Source organism: Carcharodon carcharias, chromosome 17 (genome assembly GCF_017639515.1).
Source record: "Carcharodon carcharias isolate sCarCar2 chromosome 17, sCarCar2.pri, whole genome shotgun sequence".
Lineage (NCBI taxonomy): Eukaryota > Metazoa > Chordata > Chondrichthyes > Lamniformes > Lamnidae > Carcharodon > Carcharodon carcharias.
The window spans coordinates 5,722,674-5,743,980 of NC_054483.1; the positions used below are offsets into that span (position 1 = coordinate 5,722,674).

General features: G+C 51.9%; 1 protein-coding gene across 2 annotated transcripts in view; it reads right to left on the reverse strand.

Moving 5' to 3' along the window:
* LOC121289557 (prominin-2-like) overlaps positions 1 to 21,307 on the reverse strand; it is an 80,583-nt gene that overhangs the window by 25,659 nt on the left and 33,617 nt on the right. Inside the window, exons 15-21 of one of the 2 annotated variants that reach the window (XM_041209075.1) lie at positions 17,142 to 17,226; positions 15,859 to 16,005; positions 15,105 to 15,176; positions 14,263 to 14,352; positions 11,882 to 11,935; positions 8,950 to 9,030; positions 7,714 to 7,782 (exon numbers count right to left, since the gene is read on the reverse strand). In XM_041209075.1, coding sequence (XP_041065009.1) covers positions 7,714 to 7,782; positions 8,950 to 9,030; positions 11,882 to 11,935; positions 14,263 to 14,352; positions 15,105 to 15,176; positions 15,859 to 16,005; positions 17,142 to 17,226 — 598 coding nt within the window. Of the gene's footprint in view, positions 1 to 7,713; positions 7,783 to 8,949; positions 9,031 to 11,881; positions 11,936 to 14,262; positions 14,356 to 15,104; positions 15,177 to 15,858; positions 16,006 to 17,141; positions 17,227 to 21,307 lie in introns of both variants that reach the window. The other variant, XM_041209074.1, reaches the window with a different exon arrangement.

Sequence of the window (21,307 nt, forward strand, 5' to 3'; positions counted from 1 at the left end):
CTCCCTGACCCACTGACCCTGTGTGGGACTCCCTGTCCCACCCACTCCCTGTCCCACTGACCCTGTGTGGGACTCCCTGTCCCACCCACTCCCTGTCCCACTGACCCTGTGTGTGACTCCCTGCCCCGCTGACCCTGTGTGGGACTCCATGACCCACTAACCCTGTGTGTGACTCCCTGCCCCACTGACCCTGTGTGGGACTCCATGACCCACTGACCCTGTGTGTGACTCCCTGTCCCACCCACTGACCCTGTGTGGGACTCCATGACCCTCTGACCCTTTGTGGGACTCCCTGTCCCATTGACCCTGTGTGGGACTCCCTGTCACACTGACTCTGTGTGGGACTCCCTGTCCCACCCATTCCCTGTCCCACTGACCCTGTGTGGGACTCCCTGTCCCACTGACCGTGGGTCTCCCTGTCCCACCCACTCACTGTCCCACTGACCCTGTGTGGGACTCCCTGACCCACTGACCCTGTGTGGGACTCACTGTCCCACTGACCCTGTGTGGGTCTCCCTGTCCCACCCACTCACTGTCCCACTGACCCTGTGTGGGACTCCCTGACCCACTGACCCTCTGTGGGACTCCCTGTCCCACCCACTCCATGTCCTGTCCACACCCTGTCCCAATCAGCCTGTGTGGGTCACTCTGTCCCACGGACCCTGTGTGGGGGGCCCTGTCCCACTGACCCTGTGTGGGACTCCCTGTCCCACTGAACCTGTGTGGGACTCCCTGTCCCACCCACTGACCCTGTGTGGGACTCCCTGTCCCATTGACCCTGTGTGGGACTCCCTGTCCCACCCACTGACCCTGTGTGGGTCTCCCTGTCCCAGTGACCCTGTGGGTCTCCCTGTCCCACTGACCCTATGTGGGACTCCCTGACCCACTGACCCCGTGTGGGACTCCCTGACCCACTGACCCTGTGTAGGGTTCCCTGTCCCACTAACCCTGTGTGGCCCTCCCCGTCCCATGGACCCTGTGTGGGACTCCCTGTCCCACCTACTCCCTGTCCTGTCCACACCCTGTCCCATTGACCCTGTGTGGGGCTCCCTGTCCCACTAACCCTGTGTGGGACTCCCTGTCCCACTGACCCTGTGTGGGACTCCCTGTCCCACTGACCCTGTGTGGGACTCCCTGTCCCATTGACCCTGTGTGGGGTTCCTGGTCCCACTGAATCTGTGTGGGACTCCCTGTCCCACTAACCCTGTGTGGGACTCCATGACCTACTGACCCTGTGTGGGACTCCCTGTCCCACTGACCCTGTGTGGGACTCCCTGTCCCACTAACATTGTGTGGGTCTCCCTGTCCCACCCACTCCCTGTCCATTGGACCCTGTGTGGGACTCCCTGTCCCACTGACCCTGTGTGGGGCTCCATGACCTACTGACCCTGTGTGGGACTCCCTGTCCCACTGACCCTGTGTGGGACTCCCTGTCCCATCCACTCCCGGTCCCACTGACCCTGTGTGGGACTCCCTGACCCTCTGACCCTGTGTGGGACTCCCTGTCCCACTGATCCTGTGTGGGACTCCCTGTCACACTGACCCTGTGTATGACTCCCTGTCCCACTGATCCTGTGTGGGACTCCCTGTCCCACCCGCTCCCTGTCCCACTGACCCTGTGTGGGACTCCCTGTCCCACTGACCCTGTGGGGGACTCCCTGTCCCACTGACCCTGTGTGGGACTCCCTGTCCCATTGACCCTGTGTGGGACTCCCTGTCCCACTGACCCTGTGGGGGACTCCCTGTCCCACCCACTCCCTGTCCCACTGACCCTGTGTGGGACTCCCTGTCCCACCCACTCCCTGTCCCACTGACCCTGTGTGGGACTCCATGACCCACTGACCCTGTGTGTGACTCCCTGTCCCACTGATCCTGTGTGGGACTCCCTGTCCCACCCACTCCCTGTCCCACTGACCCTGTGTGGGACTCCCTGTCCCATTGACCCTGTGTGGGACTCCCTGTCCCACCCACTCCCTGTCCCATTGACCCTGTGTGGGTCTCCCTGTCCCACCCACTCCCTGTCCCACTGACCCTGTGTGGGACTCCCTGTCCCACCCACTCCCTGTCCCACTGACCCTGTGTGGGACTCCCTGTCCCCTTGACCCTGTGTGGGACTCCCTGTCCCACTGACCCTGTGTGGGACTCCCTGTCCCATGGACCCTGTGTGGGACTCCCTGACCCACTGACCCTGTGTGGGACTCCCTGTCCCACCCACTGACCCTGTGTGGGACTCCCTGTCCCACTGACCCTGTGTGGGACTCCCTATCCCACCCACTGACCCTGTGTTGGACTCCCTGTTCCACTGACCCTGTGTGTGACTCCCTGTCCCATTGACCCTGTGTGGGACTCCCTGTCCCATTGACCCTGTGTGGGACTCCCTGACCCACTGACCCTGTGTTGGACTCCCTGAACCACTGACCCTGTGTGGGACTCCCTTTCCCACTGACCCTGTGTGGGACTCCCTGTCCCACCCACTCCCTGTCCCACTGACCCTGTGTGGGACTCCCTGACCCACTGACCCTGTGTGGGACTCCCTGTCCCACCCACTCCCTGTCCCACTGACCCTGTGTGGGACTCCCTGTCCCACCCACTCCCTGTCCCACTGACCCTGTGTGGGACTCCATTACCCACTGACCCTGTGTGTGACTCCCTGCCCCACTGACCCTGTGTGGGACTCCATGACCCACTGACCCTGTGTGTGACTCCCTGTCCCACTGACCCTGTGTGGGACTCCATGACCCACTGACCCTGTGTGGGACTCCCTGTCCCACTGACCCTGTGTGGGACTCCCTGTCCCATGGACCCTGTGTGGGATTCCCTGTCCCACCCACTCCCTGTCCCACTGACCCTGTGTGGGACTCCCTGTCCCATGGACCCTGTGTGGGATTCCCTGTCCCACCCACTCCCTGTCCTATCCACACCCTGTCCCACTGACCCTGTGTGGGACTCCCTGTCCCACTGACCCTGTGTGGGACTCCCTGACCCAATGACCCTGTGTGGGACTCCCTGACCCACTGACCCTGTGTGGGACTCCCTGTCCCATTGACCCTGTGTGGGACTCCCTGACCCACTGACCCTGTGTGGGACTCCCTGTCCCATTGACCCTGGGAGGGGTTCCCTGTCCCACTGATTCTGTGTGGGACTCCCTGTCCCACTGACCCTGTGTGGGACTCCCTGTCCCACTGACCCTGTGTGGGACTCCCTGTCCCATGGACCCTGTGTGGGACTCCCTGACCCACTGACCCTGTGTGGGACTCCCTGTCCCACCCACTGACCCTATGTGGGACTCCCTGTCCCACTGACCCTGTGTGGGACTCCCTGTCCCACTGACCCTGTGTGGGACTCCCTATCCCACCCACTGACCCTGTGTTGGACTCCCTGTTCCACTGACCCTGTGTGTGACTCCCTGTCCCATTGACCCTGTGTGGGACTCCCTGTCCCATTGACCCTGTGTGGGACTCCCTGACCCACTGACCCTGTGTGGGACTCCCTGAACCACTGACCCTGTGTGGGACTCCCTGTCCCACTGACCCTGTGTGGGACTCCCTGTCCCACCCACTCCCTGTCCCACTGACCCTGTGTGGGACTCCCTGACCCACTGACCCTGTGTGGGACTCCCTGTCCCACCCACTCCCTGTCCCACTGACCCTGTGTGGGATTCCCTGTCCCACCCACTCCCTGTCCCACTGACCCTGTGTGGGACTCCCTGTCCCATGGACCCTGTGTGGGATTCCCTGTCCCACCCACTCCCTGTCCTATCCACACCCTGTCCCACTGACCCTGTGTGGGACTCCCTGTCCCACTGACCCTGTGTGGGACTCCCTGACCCAATGACCCTGTGTGGGACTCCCTGACCCACTGACCCTGTGTGGGACTCCCTGTCCCATTGACCCTGTGTGGGACTCCCTGACCCACTGACCCTGTGTGGGACTCCCTGTCCCATTGACCCTGGGAGGGGTTCCCTGTCCCACTGATTCTGTGTGGGACTCCCTGTCCCACTGACCCTGTGTGGGACTCCCTGTCCCACTGACCCTGTGAGGGGTTCCCTGTCCCACTGATTCTGTGTGGGACTCCCTGTCCCACTGACCCTGTGTGGGACTCCCTGTCCCACTGACCCTGTGTGGGACTCCCTGTCCCACCCACTCCGTCCCACTGACCCTGTGTGGGACTCCCTGTCCCACCCACTCCCTGTCCCACTGACCCTGTGTGGGACTCCCTGTCCCACCCACTCCCTGTCCCACTGACCCTGTGTGTGACTCCCTGTCCCACTGACCCTGTGTGGGACTCCCTGTCCCACTGACCCTGTGTGGGACTCCCTGTCCCACTGACATTGTGTGGGTCTCCCTGTCCCACCCACTCCCTGTCCCATGGACCCTGTGTGGGACTCCCTGTCCCACCCACTCCCTGTCCCACTGACCCCGTGTGGGACTCCATGACCTACTGACCCTGTGTGGGACTCCCTGTCCCATTGACCCTGTGTGGGACTCCCTGTCCCATTGACCCTGTGTGGGACTCCCTGACCCACTGACCCTGTGTGGGACTCCCTGTCCCATTGACCCTGGGAGGGGTTCCCTGTCCCACTGATTCTGTGTGGGACTCCCTGTCCCACTGACCCTGTGTGGGACTCCCTGTCCCACTGACCCTGTGTGGGACTCCCTGTCCCATGGACCCTGTGTGGGACTCCCTGACCCACTGACCCTGTGTGGGACTCCCTGTCCCACCCACTGACCCTATGTGGGACTCCCTGTCCCACTGACCCTGTGTGGGACTCCCTGTCCCACTGACCCTGTGTGGGACTCCCTATCCCACCCACTGACCCTGTGTTGGACTCCCTGTTCCACTGACCCTGTGTGTGACTCCCTGTCCCATTGACCCTGTGTGGGACTCCCTGTCCCATTGACCCTGTGTGGGACTCCCTGACCCACTGACCCTGTGTGGGACTCCCTGAACCACTGACCCTGTGTGGGACTCCCTGTCCCACTGACCCTGTGTGGGACTCCCTGTCCCACCCACTCCCTGTCCCACTGACCCTGTGTGGGACTCCCTGACCCACTGACCCTGTGTGGGACTCCCTGTCCCACCCACTCCCTGTCCCACTGACCCTGTGTGGGACTCCCTGTCCCACCCACTCCCTGTCCCACTGACCCTGTGTGGGACTCCATGACCCACTGACCCTGTGTGTGACTCCCTGCCCCACTGACCCTGTGTGGGACTCCATGACCCACTGACCCTGTGTGTGACTCCCTGTCCCACTGACCCTGTGTGGGACTCCATGACCCACTGACCCTGTGTGGGACTCCCTGTCCCACTGACCCTGTGTGTGACTCCCTGTCCCATGGACCCTGTGTGGGATTCCCTGTCCCACCCACTCCCTGTCCCACTGACCCTGTGTGGGACTCCCTGTCCCATGGACCCTGTGTGGGACTCCCTGTCCCATTGACCCTGTGTGGGACTCCCTGACCCACTGACCCTGTGTGGGACTCCCTGTCCCATTGACCCTGGGAGGGGTTCCCTGTCCCACTGATTCTGTGTGGGACTCCCTGTCCCACTGACCCTGTGTGGGACTCCCTGTCCCACTGACCCTGTGAGGGGTTCCCTGTCCCACTGATTCTGTGTGGGACTCCCTGTCCCACTGACCCTGTGTGGGACTCCCTGTCCCACTGACCCTGTGTGGGACTCCCTGTCCCACCCACTCCGTCCCACTGACCCTGTGTGGGACTCCCTGTCCCACCCACTCCCTGTCCCACTGACCCTGTGTGGGACTCCCTGTCCCACCCACTCCCTGTCCCACTGACCCTGTGTGTGACTCCCTGTCCCACTGACCCTGTGTGGGACTCCCTGTCCCACTGACCCTGTGTGGGACTCCATGACCCACTGACTCTGTGTGGGACTCCCTGTTACACTGACCCTGTGTGGGACTCCCTGTCCCACTGATCCTGTGTGGGACTCCCTGTCCCACTGACCCTGTGTGGGACTCCCTGTCCCACCCACTCCCTGTCCCACTGACCCTGTGTGGGACTCCCTGTCCCATTGACCCTGTGTGGGACTCCCTGTCACACTGCCCCTGTGTGGGACTCCCTGTCCCACTGATCCTGTGTGGGACTCCCTGACCCACTGACCCTGTGTGGGACTCCCTGTCCCACTGACATTGTGTGGGTCTCCCTGTCCCACCCACTCCCTGTCCCATGGACCCTGTGTGGGACTCCCTGTCCCACCCACTCCCTGTCCCAATGACCCTGTGTGGGACTCCCTGACCCACTGACCCTGTGTGGGACTCCCTGTCCCATTGACCCTGTGTGGGACTCCCTGACCCACTGACCCTGTGTGGGACTCCCTGTCCCATTGACCCTGTGAGGGGTTCCCTGTCCCACTGATTCTGTGTGGGACTCCCTGTCCCACTGACCCTGTGTGGGACTCCCTGTCCCACTGACCCTGTGTGGGACTCCCTGTCCCACCCACTCCCTGTCCCACTGACCCTGTGTGGGACTCCCTGTCCCACCCACTCCCTGTCCCACTGACCCTGTGTGGGTCTCCCTGTCCCACCCACTCCCTGTCCCACTGACCCAGTGTGGGTCTCCCTGTCCCACCCACTCCCTGTCCCATGGACCCTGTGTGGGACTCCCTGTCCCATCCACTCCCTGTCCTGTCCACACCCTTTCCCACTGACCCTGTGTGGGTCTCCCTGTCCCACCCACTCCCTGTCCCACTGACCCTGTGTGGGTCTCCCTGTCCCACCCACTCCCTGTCCCACTGTCCCTTTGTGGGACTCCCTGTCCCACTGACCCTGTGTGGGACTCCCTGTCCCACTGACCCTGTGTGGGACTCCCTGACCCTCTGACCCTGTGTGGGTCTCCCTGTCCCACCCTCTCACTGTCCCATGGACCCTGTATGGAACTCCCTGTCCCACCCACTCCATGTCCTGTCCACACCCTGTCCCAGTCACCCTGTGTGGGTCACTCTGTCCCACAGACCCTGTGTGGGACGCCCTGTCCCACTGACCCTGTGTGGGACTCCCTGTCCCACCCACTGACCCTGTGTGGGATTCCCTGTCCTACTGACCCTGTGCGGGACTCCATTTCTACCCACTGATCCTGTGTGGGACTCCCTGTCCCACTGACCCTGTGTGGGACTCCCTGTCCCATTGACCCTGTGTGGGACTCCCTGTCACACTGACCCTGTGTGGGACTCCCTGTCCCACTGATCCTGTGTGGGACTCCCTGTCCCACTGACCCTGTGTGGGACTCCCTGTCCCACTGATCCTGTGTGGGACTCCCTGTCCCATCCACTCCCTGTCCCATGGACCCTGTGTGGGACTCCCTGTCCCATCCACTCCCTGTCCTGTCCACACCCTTTCCCACTGACCCTGTGTGGGTCTCCCTGTCCCACCCAATCCCTGTCCCACTGACCCTGTGTGGGACTCCCTGTCCCATTGACCCTGTTAGGGAATCCCTGTCCCACCCACTCCCTGTCCCGCTGGTCCTGATGGCTTTACCCACCAGGCACCTGCTCGCTTAACCATTGACGGTCATGCTGCTCTGGAATGGTGCTATGGTGATTCCAGAGTGTGCGGCCTAGACAGCTGAAGGCACAACTGTCCCTGGAAGGGCAAGCGCATGAGATCACAAGATGTCAGAGTTAGAGGTTAGTGTGTCTCGGCTTGTGTTTTTTGTGTTTTATTGTACATCGCACTCAGCATGGTGTTACAATACTCACTGTTTTCTGCACCCAGTCTAGGTACTGGCCAAAATATCCAAGTTCCTTAGTGATCAGACACTGGCTAACCTGAAAGAACAGGTCCCCTGTTTATAACAAGTATATTAACATTACAGCGACAGACAATCTCTAAATCCAACCTGCTGCCTTAACTCCTCCCTTTACCCCTTTCCTTAATTCCTCATTTGCCCATCTCTCTCCCCTCCTTTGCTCCTCGGATTTCCCTTCTTACTCAGTGTCATTTTGTCTCTCCTCCTGCCAGTCTTTTTTAAATTTGTTCATGGGATTTGGGTGTCGCTGGCTGGGCCAGCATTTATTGCTCATCCCTAATTGCCCTTGAGAAGCTGGTGGTGAGCTGCCCTCTTGAACCGCTGCAGTCCCTGTGGGGTAGGTACACCCACAGTGCTGGTAGGGATTCTGGGATTTTGACTCAGCGACAGTGAAGGAATGGTGATATATTTCCAAGTCAGGATGGTGAGTGACTTGGAGGGGAACTTCCAGGTGGTGGTGTTCTTATGTATCTACTGCCCTTGTCCTTCTAGATGGTAAAGGTCGAAGGGTTGGAAGTCACTATCTAAGGAGCCTTGGTGAGTTCCTGCCATGCATCTTGTAGATGGTACACACACTGCTGCTACTGTGCGTTAGTGGTGGAGGGAGTGAATGTTTGTGGAAGGGTTGCCAATCAGTGGTCTACTTTGTCCTGGATGGTGTTGAGCTTCTTGAGTGTTGTTGGAGCTGCATTCATCCAGGCAAGTGGGGAGTATTCCAACACACTCCTGACTTGTGCCTTGTAGATGGTGGACAGGCTTTGGGGAGTCAGCAGGTGAGTTACTCACCGCAGGGTTCCTAGTCTTTGACCTGCTCTTGTAGCCACAGTATTGATGTGACTGGTCAATGGTAACCCCCAGAATGTTGATAGTGGGGTCTCAGTGATGCTAATGCCATTGAATGTCAAGGGGAGATGGTTAGATTCTCTCTTGCTGGAGATGGTCATTGCCTGGCACTTGTGTGGCGCAAATGTCACTCGCTACTTGTCAGCCTAAGCCGTAGTATTGTCAGGTCTGGCTGCAATCACATTCTCTGTCTGTTACTGTCTGTCCATCCACCTTCTCTCCCTCCCTCTGATGTCCTGTCTATATCTCTCTTTGTATTCTGCCCACTACCTATTTCTCAGAATCTCTCCATTGCAGCCTCTGTTTCCCAATCTATTTATTTGGATGTAATATCACAACTCACATTTCTCACAACCATGAGGGTAGTGGACCGAACCCTGTTCTGAGCTGCCTTAATGAACTGGATGGTGTTCTGAATTTCATTCTGAAAAATAAGAGGCACATAAAGTAATAAGACTGTTGCTTACCTGTGTCGCCTGATTATACAGCCTACAGCAACCTCATCACAGCTTCCATCATTTAAAAAGGTTTATCCCAAATAACCAGTTTACCTAGTCACCTTCTGTACAACATTCTAAACTCTGTCCTTCACTCAACTGAACGTGGGACTCCCACCTTAAATTTAGGTTGAAGTAATGTTCCAGATTTACACAAAATATACTTTCTTTCTCTTTATTGGGATGTGGCAAGGCCAGCATTTGTTTCCCATCCCTTGAACTGAGTGACTTGCTCAGCCATTTCAGGGGGCAGGTAAGAGTCAATCACATTGCTGTGGGTCTGGAGTCACATGTAGGCCACATCAGGTAAGGTTGGCAGATTTCCTTCTCGAAAGGGCATTAGTGAACCAGATGGGTTTTTACAACGATTGTTAACAGTTGTCATAGTCACCATTGCAAGAGTAGCTTTATTGGCATTTATTTCGAGAGGACTAGAATATAAAAGCAGGGATGTGCTGCTGAGGCTTTATAAGGCTCTGGTCAGACCACATTTAGAATATCGTGAGCAATTTTGGGCCCCGTATCTCAGGAAGGATGTGCTGGCCCTGGAGAGGGTCCAGAGGAGGTTCACGAGAATGATCCCAGGAATGAAAGGCTTAACATATGAGGAACGTTTGAGGACTCTGGGTCTATACTCGATGGAGTTTAGAAGAATGAGGGGGGATCTGATTGAAACTTACAGAATACTGAAAGGCCTGGATAGAGCGGACGTGGGGAAGATGTTTCCATTAGTAGGAGAGACTAGGACCCGAGGGCACAGCCTCAGAGTAAAGGGAAGTCCTTTTAGAACAGAGATGAGGAGAAACTTCTTTAGCCAGAGAGTGGTGAATGGAATTCATTGCCACAGAAGGCTGTGGAGGCCAGGTCATTGAGTGTATTTAAGAGCGAGATAGATAGGTTCTTGATTGGTAAGGGGATCAAAGGTTACGGGAAGAAGGCGGGAGAATGGGGTTGAGAAACCTATCAGCCATGATTGAATGGTGGAGCAGACTCAACGGGCTGAATGGCCTAATTTCTGCTCCTATGTCTTATGGTCTTTATACTCCAGATTTATTAATTGAATTTAAATTCTGCCAGCTGCCATGGTGGGATTTAAACCCATGCCCCCACAGCATTAGCCTGGGCCTCTGGATTACTAGTCCACTGACATTGCCACTACAGCACTGCCTCCCCAGGAACCAGACTCAGAGACAGGCCAGTTGGCTCAACTTGTCACAGAGGAATTTCTCGAATTCAGGGAATCCATAAGGAAGCACTGACTGATTCAGAAGAGTCAGGATGGAGCTCAGAAAGGGGTTCGGTGCTGAAAGAGTTCCCTGGAGATTTTTTTGATCGAGTAACAGAACACTGTGGATTCCGATGAGAATTCGGCTGTGACTCACATACAAGGCTTTTGGTACGATACCTCCTTAGAAAGGAACCTCATTCGGAAAATGATGAGGCAGGGTATCAGAACGACAGAATTTGTGACTGGGCCATAGGGGTGAGAATAGCATTCTCGCTGGAGGTGTGACGCTCAAAGCCAACAGGGTTCTGGTGTTTGGAGTGGTAATCTTCAATGTCTCCCACACACTATTTGGAAGCAGGTACTGATATGTCAAAGCTCACTCAGGGAGTCCAAGTTGCTATGGCAACACACACACACACACACACACACACTTTTACACACATGTTGTAGTCTGGAGCTATGGATAGTCTTGGTGGAGGCTCCAACATTCTATCCATCACATAGCTGACCAAGAATCTCTCCCACTCTTCCCATCTGCCTTTGGCATGTGTTGGAAGGATTTTCAGGTTGATTTGGCCACATTACAAACACGCCTTCCTTGGCCATCAAGTCCTGGAGTAGGACTACAAACCCAGAGCTTCTGATCCCAGAGGCAGGAATGCTACCCATTGCACAACAAAATCACCTACTCAAGATGACACTGAAATGGCAGGGGTGGTTAACATGGTGGAGAATGGGAACATCTGGATGATTGGGAGCAGGTCTGGGCACTACACGTTGGGAAGGATATACTGACTTTGGAGAGAGTGCAGTGTAGGTTTACTGCAATGTTATCTGGACTCCAAGGATTATGTTACGAGGAGAGATTACACAAACTAGGGTTATATTCCCTGGAATTGAAATGGTTCAGGGGTGATTTGATCGAAGTTTTCAAGATATTAAGGGGACCAGATAGGATCGATAGAGAGAAACTATATCCACTGGCTGGAGAGTCCAGGACTGGGGGCAGAGTCTAAACATTAGAGCCAGACTTTTCAGGAGAGAAATTTGGAAACACATCAACGCACAAAGGGTGATAGAAGTTTGGGACTCTCTTCTGCAAACAGCAATTGATGCTGGATCTATTGCTCATTTTAAAACAGAGCTTGATAAATTGCTATTAACAACAGCTATGAAGGGATATGGTGGGTTTATGGACTCAAGTCACAGACCAGCCCTGATCTCAGTGAATGGTGGGACAGACTCAAGGGGCTGAATGGCCTTCTCTTGTTTCTAGGCTCCAAAGTTCCTAAGATGAGGACAAGCTCCAGGTGGATTTAGGGCGCTTCGGGAAGCTTGGCAGTTAACTGGTGGACTAAGTTTCGCAGGGGGCACATGGAAAGTTCGACGCAAGAAGTTTTTAGAGTGTGGATGGGAAAGCAGTGGCCAGAAAGGGAATGGTGGTCCACGGATCCTACAACCCAACAGTTAATGGGGGCATGGGATTGCAGAAAAAGGGGAATGGATTGAAGATCTTTCCCCTAGAGAGCATACAGGAAAGATTAACATACCTCTACTGTGGGGGCAAGTGATGCCAGATAGTGGAAACTTGTATTGAGCTGTGCCTGAAAAAGAAACAAGCCTTTAACACGACTGGGCAGGATCTTCAGGTAAAGAGGCCCCAGATTATTTGGTATAAAATACTTGTTACTCCACATCCTTATTATGCTTAACATTCTGCCTCTGATTCACGGAATCTAAGATGTTCCTGTGTTGGCTCCATGCAGATCCCAAGTACCAGTCCATCAGCCTGCCCCCTGCACACTCTTCCTTAATCACCTCCTCGCTCCTCTAACTCCCTCTGTCCTCCTTCACCCATTTTTCTTTTCACAACGTTAAGACTGTCCTCTCAAGATCCTATGGCCACCACTTTGAAGATGAGCAGGGAACTGTTCAATATTCTGCCATTAACACTCACTCTGGACCAATGCTTTGTTTCTTTACTACAACCATTACCACTCCCTTTGCCTTTTGTTCCATGGTATCTTTGTTATTTAGTTTCTCCCGCCCTCTACCCTATCCCAGACCTTCTGTTTTATTCTACTTCCTCACTCCCTCCTTTCAACAACATGAAACCCGTCACATTTCTACCTCCCTTGAGGTCAGAAGAAGTCATATTCAACTCAAAACTCTGTTTCTTTCTCTCCACAGATGCTGCACTTCCTGTTTTTGATTCGTCAATGTGCAGCCAAGTTTCACTATCAACCCATCTCGAGCTGGCTCCAGGCACCTTACCCCTTTCGGGCAACTCACCCTCTTGTTCCCACTCTCCTTTCATGGGAAGCCCTAGTCACCTCTCACCCTCGCACATACCGTGGGGACATCCTTGATGGTCTTTGACAAGACTTCCTCCCTTAGGCCGGGGTTTTCCGGTCACTCTGGGACCGGAAATCCCCGCCTGAATTCAATGGACCTTAAGCTGGTCCACCAAAATTTCCATCGCAGGTGGGAATGGAAAGTCCTGGCCTTAGTGATCACTCATGCTTAATGGTGCCAATCTCTAACTAAATTTCCCTCATCCTCCTGTTGCTTGTTTCCCGTGCCCTCCATAAGAACTCCTCCCAAGGCCCATGGGGAGCTCACAACATCGCCTCTCAAGTCTCCTCAATACCTCGGAGGCCTTGGACATAGTTATGACCATCATTAATTACATCCACACCCACCTTACCATCAACACCTTCCTGCCTCCACTCTCCAAACCCATACCCAAATACTCCCGACATCGCCCACCAGTTGCGTAGCTCTCAACTCAGCAACAACTTACATTCATATAGCACCTTTGACAGGATATACCATCTCAAGGCGCTTCACAGGAGCATTATAAAGCAAAATGTGAAACATAAGAGGGTATTAGGGCAGATGACCAAAAGCTTAGTCAAAAACGTCGGACTTAAGGAGTGTCTTAAAGGAGGAAAGTGAGGTAGAGAGGGGGGTGGGGGTGGGGGTAGAGGTGTAGGGAGGTAATTCCAGAGCTTGGGGCCCAGGCAGCTGAAGGCACGGCCACCAATGGTGGTGAGATTCAAATCGGGGGACGCTCAAGAGATATTGAGGCAAAATGGAGCGAAGAAAGATTAAAACCTTATAGGGAAGGGCAGAGAGAGAAAGTGGATAGAGAAGAATAGAAACAAAGGAAGAGTATGAAAAAGAATGAGTGGGGCAGGGGAGGGGATATAAATGAAGAAAGCATTAGAGGAGGAAGAGCAGAAAAACGGCGGTGGAGCAAAGGGAGAGAGACAGGGACATGGCAGAGAGAGCAGTGACAGGGGAAGTTTTGCAGCTGGTTTTGAGAGCTGTGCTTCTCAACAGCGTAAGAGGTTTGGAGAATATTTCGGTGGCACACTACCCAAAGACATCCGCTAAGCCGCTACCACTAACACCCCTTTGTGCTTTTGTCCATGACATCTTTGTCAATCTCTCCTTTGCCTCCACTTATCGCTGCCCCTCTATCCAGCTTCACCTGCTCTACCCCCGCTTAAACAGTATAAATTTCATCACATTTTTACTTCTCTTTAGCTCTGAAGAAGAGTCATATGGGCTCGAAACATTAACTCTGTCTTTCTCTCCACAGATGCTGTCAGACCTGCTGAGTTTTGCCAGCATTTTCTGTTTTTGTTTCATTCACTAAACTGGATTCATTTGTGCATTAGCTTTGAAACAGTTTAAAATCTGTTTAAAGTCACCTGTTGAAATTAGCCCAGAGGCATTAACCAGTGCAAACTGAAACCTTGATGTATTTCCATTCAGAACCAATGCCAGCAGAAATGTGACGAACAGGCTCATTGGGACAAGATAATAACCTGCTGATGGCACCAAACTCAGGGGCAGCAGAAGCACTAACTGCTGCAGTCACTCTTAAAGACACCTGTCACATAGCAAAGTATTAACCACCCACCAGATCCTGCTGCATCTTGCTCACTGACAGGTTCTGTAGTTCTCGCAGTTTCATAGCGTGATGATTTAAAGCAACTTTAATTTCAGAGTCCTTCTGTAGTGGGTAAAAAAACAAGAGCCAAATTAGTTATCAGGACGGTTACCATAAGTAATGATTGGCCATCGTTAACAATGATTTGCCACTACTGACAAGTAGCAATGGTTGGGCACCATTAGTAATAGCTGGCCACCATTAACAATGATTGGCCACCATTAAAAATGGTCAGCTGCTATTAGCAATGATTGGCCACAATTAGCAATAGTTGGCCACCTTTAGTAATGGTTGGCCACCATTATCAATGGTCAGCCACCATTATCAATAGTCGGCCACCACTGTCAATGGTCGGCCACCTTTAGTAATAGTTGGACACCACTAAGATAGGTTGGCCCACTAGTAATGGTTGGGCACCATTAGCAATGGTTAGCCACTATTAGTAATGATTTGACACCATTGGTAATGGTTGGCCAGCATTAACAATGGTTGGCCGCCATTAGTAATAGTTGGCCACCACTCACAAAGGCTGGCAACTGCTAATGGTTGGCCACCATTAGCTACGCTTGGGCACCATTTGTAATAGTTGGCCAACACTAACAATGGTTGCTGACCATTGGCAAAGGGGACAATTTTAGCCCCGACCAGCTCCAACACTGCAGGTGGATCCACGTTCCAAATTTAACACAAACTACCCATCATCAGTGGACAAACAGTATCAGCCAAGAGATCGGCATCTTCACCCTCAGGCTCCCTAAGTGTTGGCCTGAGGCAGGGCACATGGGGAGTGGCAGGGGGAGGATTGCACTAACCTCTATGGAGCTCAGATTTCCCAGAGCGTCGGCCAGCTCCAGAAGGCTTGTGTTCAGAATCGGTTGTTGTACCTGTGAAAATAGAGGAGAAAATGTGGATATAGAACAAAAAAAATAGGCAAGGAAAGTTCCTTTAAATGAAACTTGCAGGGGATCCTAGATCATCAAGGAATCACCCCTCCACAAAGTCTCCGTCACACTCCTGTCTCTCTCTGTCAAAATGCTAATCAGCTGCACACAAAGTTATTCAGCAAGCCAGAGGTGCATTGCGGACGAAAGTATTGGTTCCCATTAACTGGGGGAGGGCTCTAAGAGGAGCTGTCTATATTTTTACCCGCTGCTTATCTGCTCTAACCTCTTTAGTCTTGCCCAGGAGGTGCTGGGGGTGGGGGGGGGGGGGGCATGGGTTGAAAAGCGTCTTGCTGCGCTATTCCCGGCGTGGGTGTGGGACAAGCTTGGTGGAGATGGTTTAAAATACAGAAGCTGGAACATCAAGACTGAGATGGGTGACATGAGGGAAAAAACCTTTTCAGGCAGCAACAGATTAGGATCTGGAATGCACTGCCTGAGTGTGGAGGGGGCAGGGTCAATCGGGACTTTCAAAAAGGGAATTGGATAATTATTTGCAGAGCTGCAGAGAAGTGGGACTAACTAGAATGCTCTGCGAATGATTCACTGGCCTCCTTCTGTGCTATATCATTCTATCATTTTAGCAACACTCAGGAAAGGCATCATATCTTAACAGAACATGTACCTGCTGAATGAGTTCGCTGTAGTTGAGACCACTAATCCCGCTGTTGGCAAACGCCAACAGACTACTATTTCCAGCGCTGTCCAGTAAAACGATGCTGTCTAAATTCACATTCAGTTGCTCCACATTCTTCTCTAGATCTCCTGTGTACTGAAGTAGGGACACAGAGATATCACCTTTGCGCTACTCCACCAGCAAAACAAACAAGCATCCGTGAGTAAAGCCCTCATCCCTGCCTTCGTTACCTGGAGACTCGGCTATTCCGACACACTCCTGACTGGTCTCCCATGTTCTAACATCCATAAACTTGAGTTCATCCAAAACTCTGCTGCCTCTGCCTTAACTTGGAGCAAGTCCCATTCTCCTATCACCCCCTGTTCTCGCTGACCTACTTTGGCTCCTGGTCAAGCAATGTCTTTAAATTATTTTAAAGTTCTCATCCTTGTTTTCAAATCCCTCCACGGCCTCTCCTCTCCCTATCTCTGCAATCCCCTCCAGCCCCACAACCCTCCGAGATATCTGTACTCCTCTAATTCTGGCCTCTTGAGCATCCCCTGATTTGAAGCTCTCCACCATTGGTGGCCGTGTCTTCAGCTGCCTGGGCCCCAAGCTCTGGAATTCCCTCCCCACACTTCTCTGCCCCTCTCTACCTCACTTTCCCCCTTTAAGACACTCCTTGAAACCTGCCTCTTTGACCAAGCTATTGGTCGTCTGACCTAATATCTCCCCTCTTGGCTTGGGGTCAAACTTTGTTTTATAATGCTCCTGTGAAGCATCTTGGGATGTTGTATTCAGTTAAAGGTGCTATATAAATATAAGTTGTTGTTGCTGTTGAAGTAACTTCTTCTATTTTAGAAACTGCCTCACTCATTGCCCCAGTGACAACGGAAAAGCACCATGGCAATGAATCTGATTCACCATGGAAACGAATCTTACTCACCATGGGAACTATGCCCATTCATAACTGGGTTCCCATTCTCTACTGCAACGACACCCATTCACTGTGGAAACTAGCCAAGATCCTGAGTGTTAAACCAATCCAAACCGGTTGCTGAAGTCCAAACAAAGACACAGAGCTTTTCTTTATTGACAGGGTTTATTGACTTGTCCAGTCTCATAGCTCTTCTCTCATGCCCAGTGTTCCAACTGTCCCCCATTTATATATGCTCAAAATACTTAACTAGACAATGCCCTTCATCTGTCTAACCTAACAATATAATTAACATACCATTTAATGGTGAGAGGCAAAAACAAAATGCTGGATGTCAGGAAATGAGAATACATACGGTGCTCAGGTTAAGGAAATTATTCAACTCTGCCATCTGGTTCTCTGGTAGGAGGCCAAACAATGACTCGTTCTTTTCACAGCGCCTGAACAAATGAGAAACAAAAGTTGCTCACAACCATGCGGTGTCCTACTGGGGCATTTCCTGCCGATGTGTTCAAAGTTCGGAGCAGGGGGAGGCCATTCAGCCCCTCTTGCCTTCCATTAGATCCTAGCTGAGCCGCCCTCATTTATTGTGTTGCCATGACGAAATAAAATGCAATCAATTCCCGTCTTGAAATGTCCAACTGGAATCTTCAGGGAGGTGAGAGCTTCCAGTATCCATTAAATGTGTGAAAAGTTTAGTAACATCCCCACAACCATTTCCTGACTTCGCTCCCTAATTAACCTGACTCTAGTGTTAAGACTAGGTGCCCTTGTTCAGAACTTCCCTAGCAATTAATTCTGCTATATCTGCCCCATCAGTTTTCTTTATCAATTTATCTCTGTATCAAATCTTGGTTAGACCACACTCCGGAGCACTGTGTACAGTTCTGGTCACCATATTATAAAAGGGATATAGCGGCATTGGAGAGGGTGCAGGGAAGATTTACAAGGATGATCCCAGAAATGTGTGGGCTCAGGTAGTAATTGTAAGCAAAGCCTTTCATACTGTTACTCTACAGACGAATCAACCTGAAGTGCGGGTAATCTTAGGGGCAGGGTTTTCTAGCCTTGGTCTTGGTACAAGCGTGTAGTTTCATCAGGAGCTCTGTAAATAAAGTTTACTGTTTCTAACAAGAAACCTGTCCAGCAGGCCAAGTTTATTACAGTCCACATATCAGGAAAGGATTGACAGGCTGGGTCTCTTTTCTCTCGCAAAAAGGTGACTGAGGGGGTGACCTAATCGAGTTCTTTAAAATTCTGAAAGGTTTTGATCGAGTGGATACAGAGAGAATGTTTCCTATTGTGGGGAAGAGCAGAACTAGAGACCGTCAATATAAGATCATCACCAAGAAATCCAATCGGGAATTCAGGAGAAACTTCTTCACCCAGAGAGTGGTGAGAATGTGGAACTCGCTACCACAGGAAGTGGTTGAATAGTTTCGATGCATTTAAGGGGAAACATATGAGGGAGAAGGGAGTAGAGGGTTAGGATGGTAGATTTAGATAAGAAAAGACGGGAGGAGGCTTGAATGGAGCATTAATACCAGCATGAACTGGTTGGGCTGAATGGTCTGTTTCTGTGCTGTATATCCTATATAATCCTGTAATCTTAAATACCTCTGTTAGATCACCCAACAACCTTCTAAATTCCAGTACTACTAACATACTTTATACAGCCCATCATAATTTAACCTTGGGGTCATTCTGGTGACACCTCACCAGAGGTTTCAGGGACACGAGTTCAAATCCTACTGGTACGGGGGAGGTGATGGTGTCGTGGTATTGTCACTGGATTAGTAACCCCAGGGTAATGCTCCGGGGACCTAGGTTCAAATCCTGCCATGGCAGATGGTGGAATTTAAATTTGATTAAAAGTCAGATGATCATGAAACCATGGCTGATTGTTGTAAAAACCCATCTGGTTCACTGATGGAAAATCTGCTGTCCTTACCTGGTCTGGCCTACACGTGACTCCAGGCCCACCGTCAATGCCCTCTGAACAAGGGCAATAAACATGGCCTAGCCAGTGATGCCCATATCCAATGAATTATTAAAAAAAAACCTCCTCCTGTCTTTTCTTATCTAAATCTACCATCCTAACCCTCTAATTCCTGCTGAGGGAATTTAGATTCAGTGAATTAACAAATTTGGCTACCAATCCAAATCTACTTCCTTTATCCCAAGTTCCTGACTCTGACCTCCCAGGTTTGCAGCTCATCATAAGGTTCTGACAGGAACTCTTCTCAAATGCCATTGGGAATCTATTTTTCTTTACTCTTTCATGGGATGGGGGAGTCACTGGCACAAGCCAGCATTTGTGGCCCGTGCCTAACTGGGCCATTTCAGTTAAGAGTCAACCACATGGATGTGGGTCTGGAGTCTCATGTAGGCCACACAAGGTAACAATATTAGATTTCCTTCCCTAAAGGGGCATTAGTGAGCCAGATGGGTTTTGACAACAATCACTCCTAGTTTCATGGTCACCATTACATTCCAGATTTTAACCAATTGAATTTAAACCTGTGTTACTGGAGAATAAGCCAGGACCTCTAGGCTTACTAGTCCAGTGACATTACCAGTACACCACCATCTCCCCAGGATTGATTCTGAGAGAACTTTGGACAATGAAGACTAACACATCACATGTCATGTACCCCAGGGTGGGAACAATTCGATTCTGAAGATTCAGCCCGTTACTTTCTGCATTAGAATTTTGTTTCCTGACATTCAATTCACTAACCTCGGAGAGATTATGGCCGGGGTCTTCCTGCCCCCTCCCGCTGCTAGGGGCTTCTGGTCCTGCCGAAAGTCATAGAGTTATACAGCACAAAAACAGGCCCTTCAGCCCATCGTGTCCATGCTAGCCATCAAACACCTATCTATTCTAATCCTATTTTCCAGCACTTGGCCCATAGTCCTGTACGTTATGGCATTTCAAGTGCTCATCTAAATGCTTCTTAAATGCCATGAGGGTTCCCACCTCTACCACCCCCTCGAGCAGTGTGTTCCAGATTCCAACCACCCTCTGTGTGAAAAGTTTTTCCTCACATCCCCTCTAAACCACCTCCAACCCCTTACCTTAAATCTATTCCCTCTGGTTATTGACACCTCCACTAAGGGGAAAAGTTTCTTCCTATCTACCCTATCTATGCCCCTCATAATTTTGTATACATCTATCAGGTCCCTCCTCAGCCTTCTCTGCTCTAAAGAAAACAACCCCAGCCTATCCAGTCTCTCTTCATAGCTGAAACACTCCAGCCCAGGCAACATCCTGGTGAATCTCCTCTGTACCATCTCCCATGTAATCATATCCTTCCTATAGTGTGGTGACCCGAACTGCACACAGTACTCCAGCTGCAGCCTAACTAGCGTCTTATACAGATCCAACATAACCTCCCTGCTCTTATATTCTATGCCTCGGCTAATAAAGACAAGTATCCCATATGCCTTCTTAACCACCTTATATAACTGTGCTGCTGACTTCAGGGATCTATGGACATGTACACCAAGGTCCATCTGATTCTCTGTACTTCCTAGGGTCCTACTATTCATTGTGTATTCCCTTGCCGTGTTAGTCCTCCCAAAATGCACCCCCTCACACTTCTCAAGATTAAATTTCATTTGCCACGGACCTGTCCATCCTACCAGCCCATCTATATTGTCCTGTAGTATAAGGGTTTCCTCCTCACTATTTAAGACACCAACAATTTTCATGTCATCTGCGAACTTGCTGATCATACCTCCTATATTCACTTCTAAAGCATTAATGTACACTACAAACAGCAAGGGTCCCAGCACTGATCCCTGCGATACATCACTCGTCACAGGCTTCAATGACAAAAACAACCATCGACCATCACCCTCTGCCTTTTGTCACTAAGCCAATTTTGAATCCAATTTGCCAAATTGCCTTGGATCCTATGGGCTCTTACTTTCTTGACCATTCTCCCATGCGGGACCTTGTCAAAAGTTTGCTGAGTCCATGTAGACTACATCAACTACACTACCCTTATCTACACAACTAGTCACTTCCTTGAAAAATTCAATCAAATTTGTTAGACATGATCTCCCCCTGACAAAACCATGCTGAATGTCCCTGACTCTCCAAGTGGAGATTAATCCTGTCCCTCACAACTTTTTCTAATAGTTTCCCTATCACTGGTGTTAGACTCACTGGCCTGTGGTTCCCTGGTTCATCCCTACTACCCTTTTTGAATAACGGTACCACATTCGCTGTCCTCCAGTCCTCTGGCACCTCTCTTGTGGCCAGAGAGGGTTTGAAAATTAGTGCCAGAGCCCCTGCAATCTCCTCCCTTGCCTCACACAGCAGCCTAGGGTACATCTCCTCTGGGCCTGGGGATTTATCCAGTTTAAGCCCACCAAAACTGCTAAAACCTCCTCCTTTTCAATGCTAATTTGTTCAAGGAAATCTCAGTCCCCCTCCCTGATTTCCACACCTACATCATTCTTCTCCATAGTGAGCACAGATGAAATGTAATCATTTCAAATCTCACCTACATC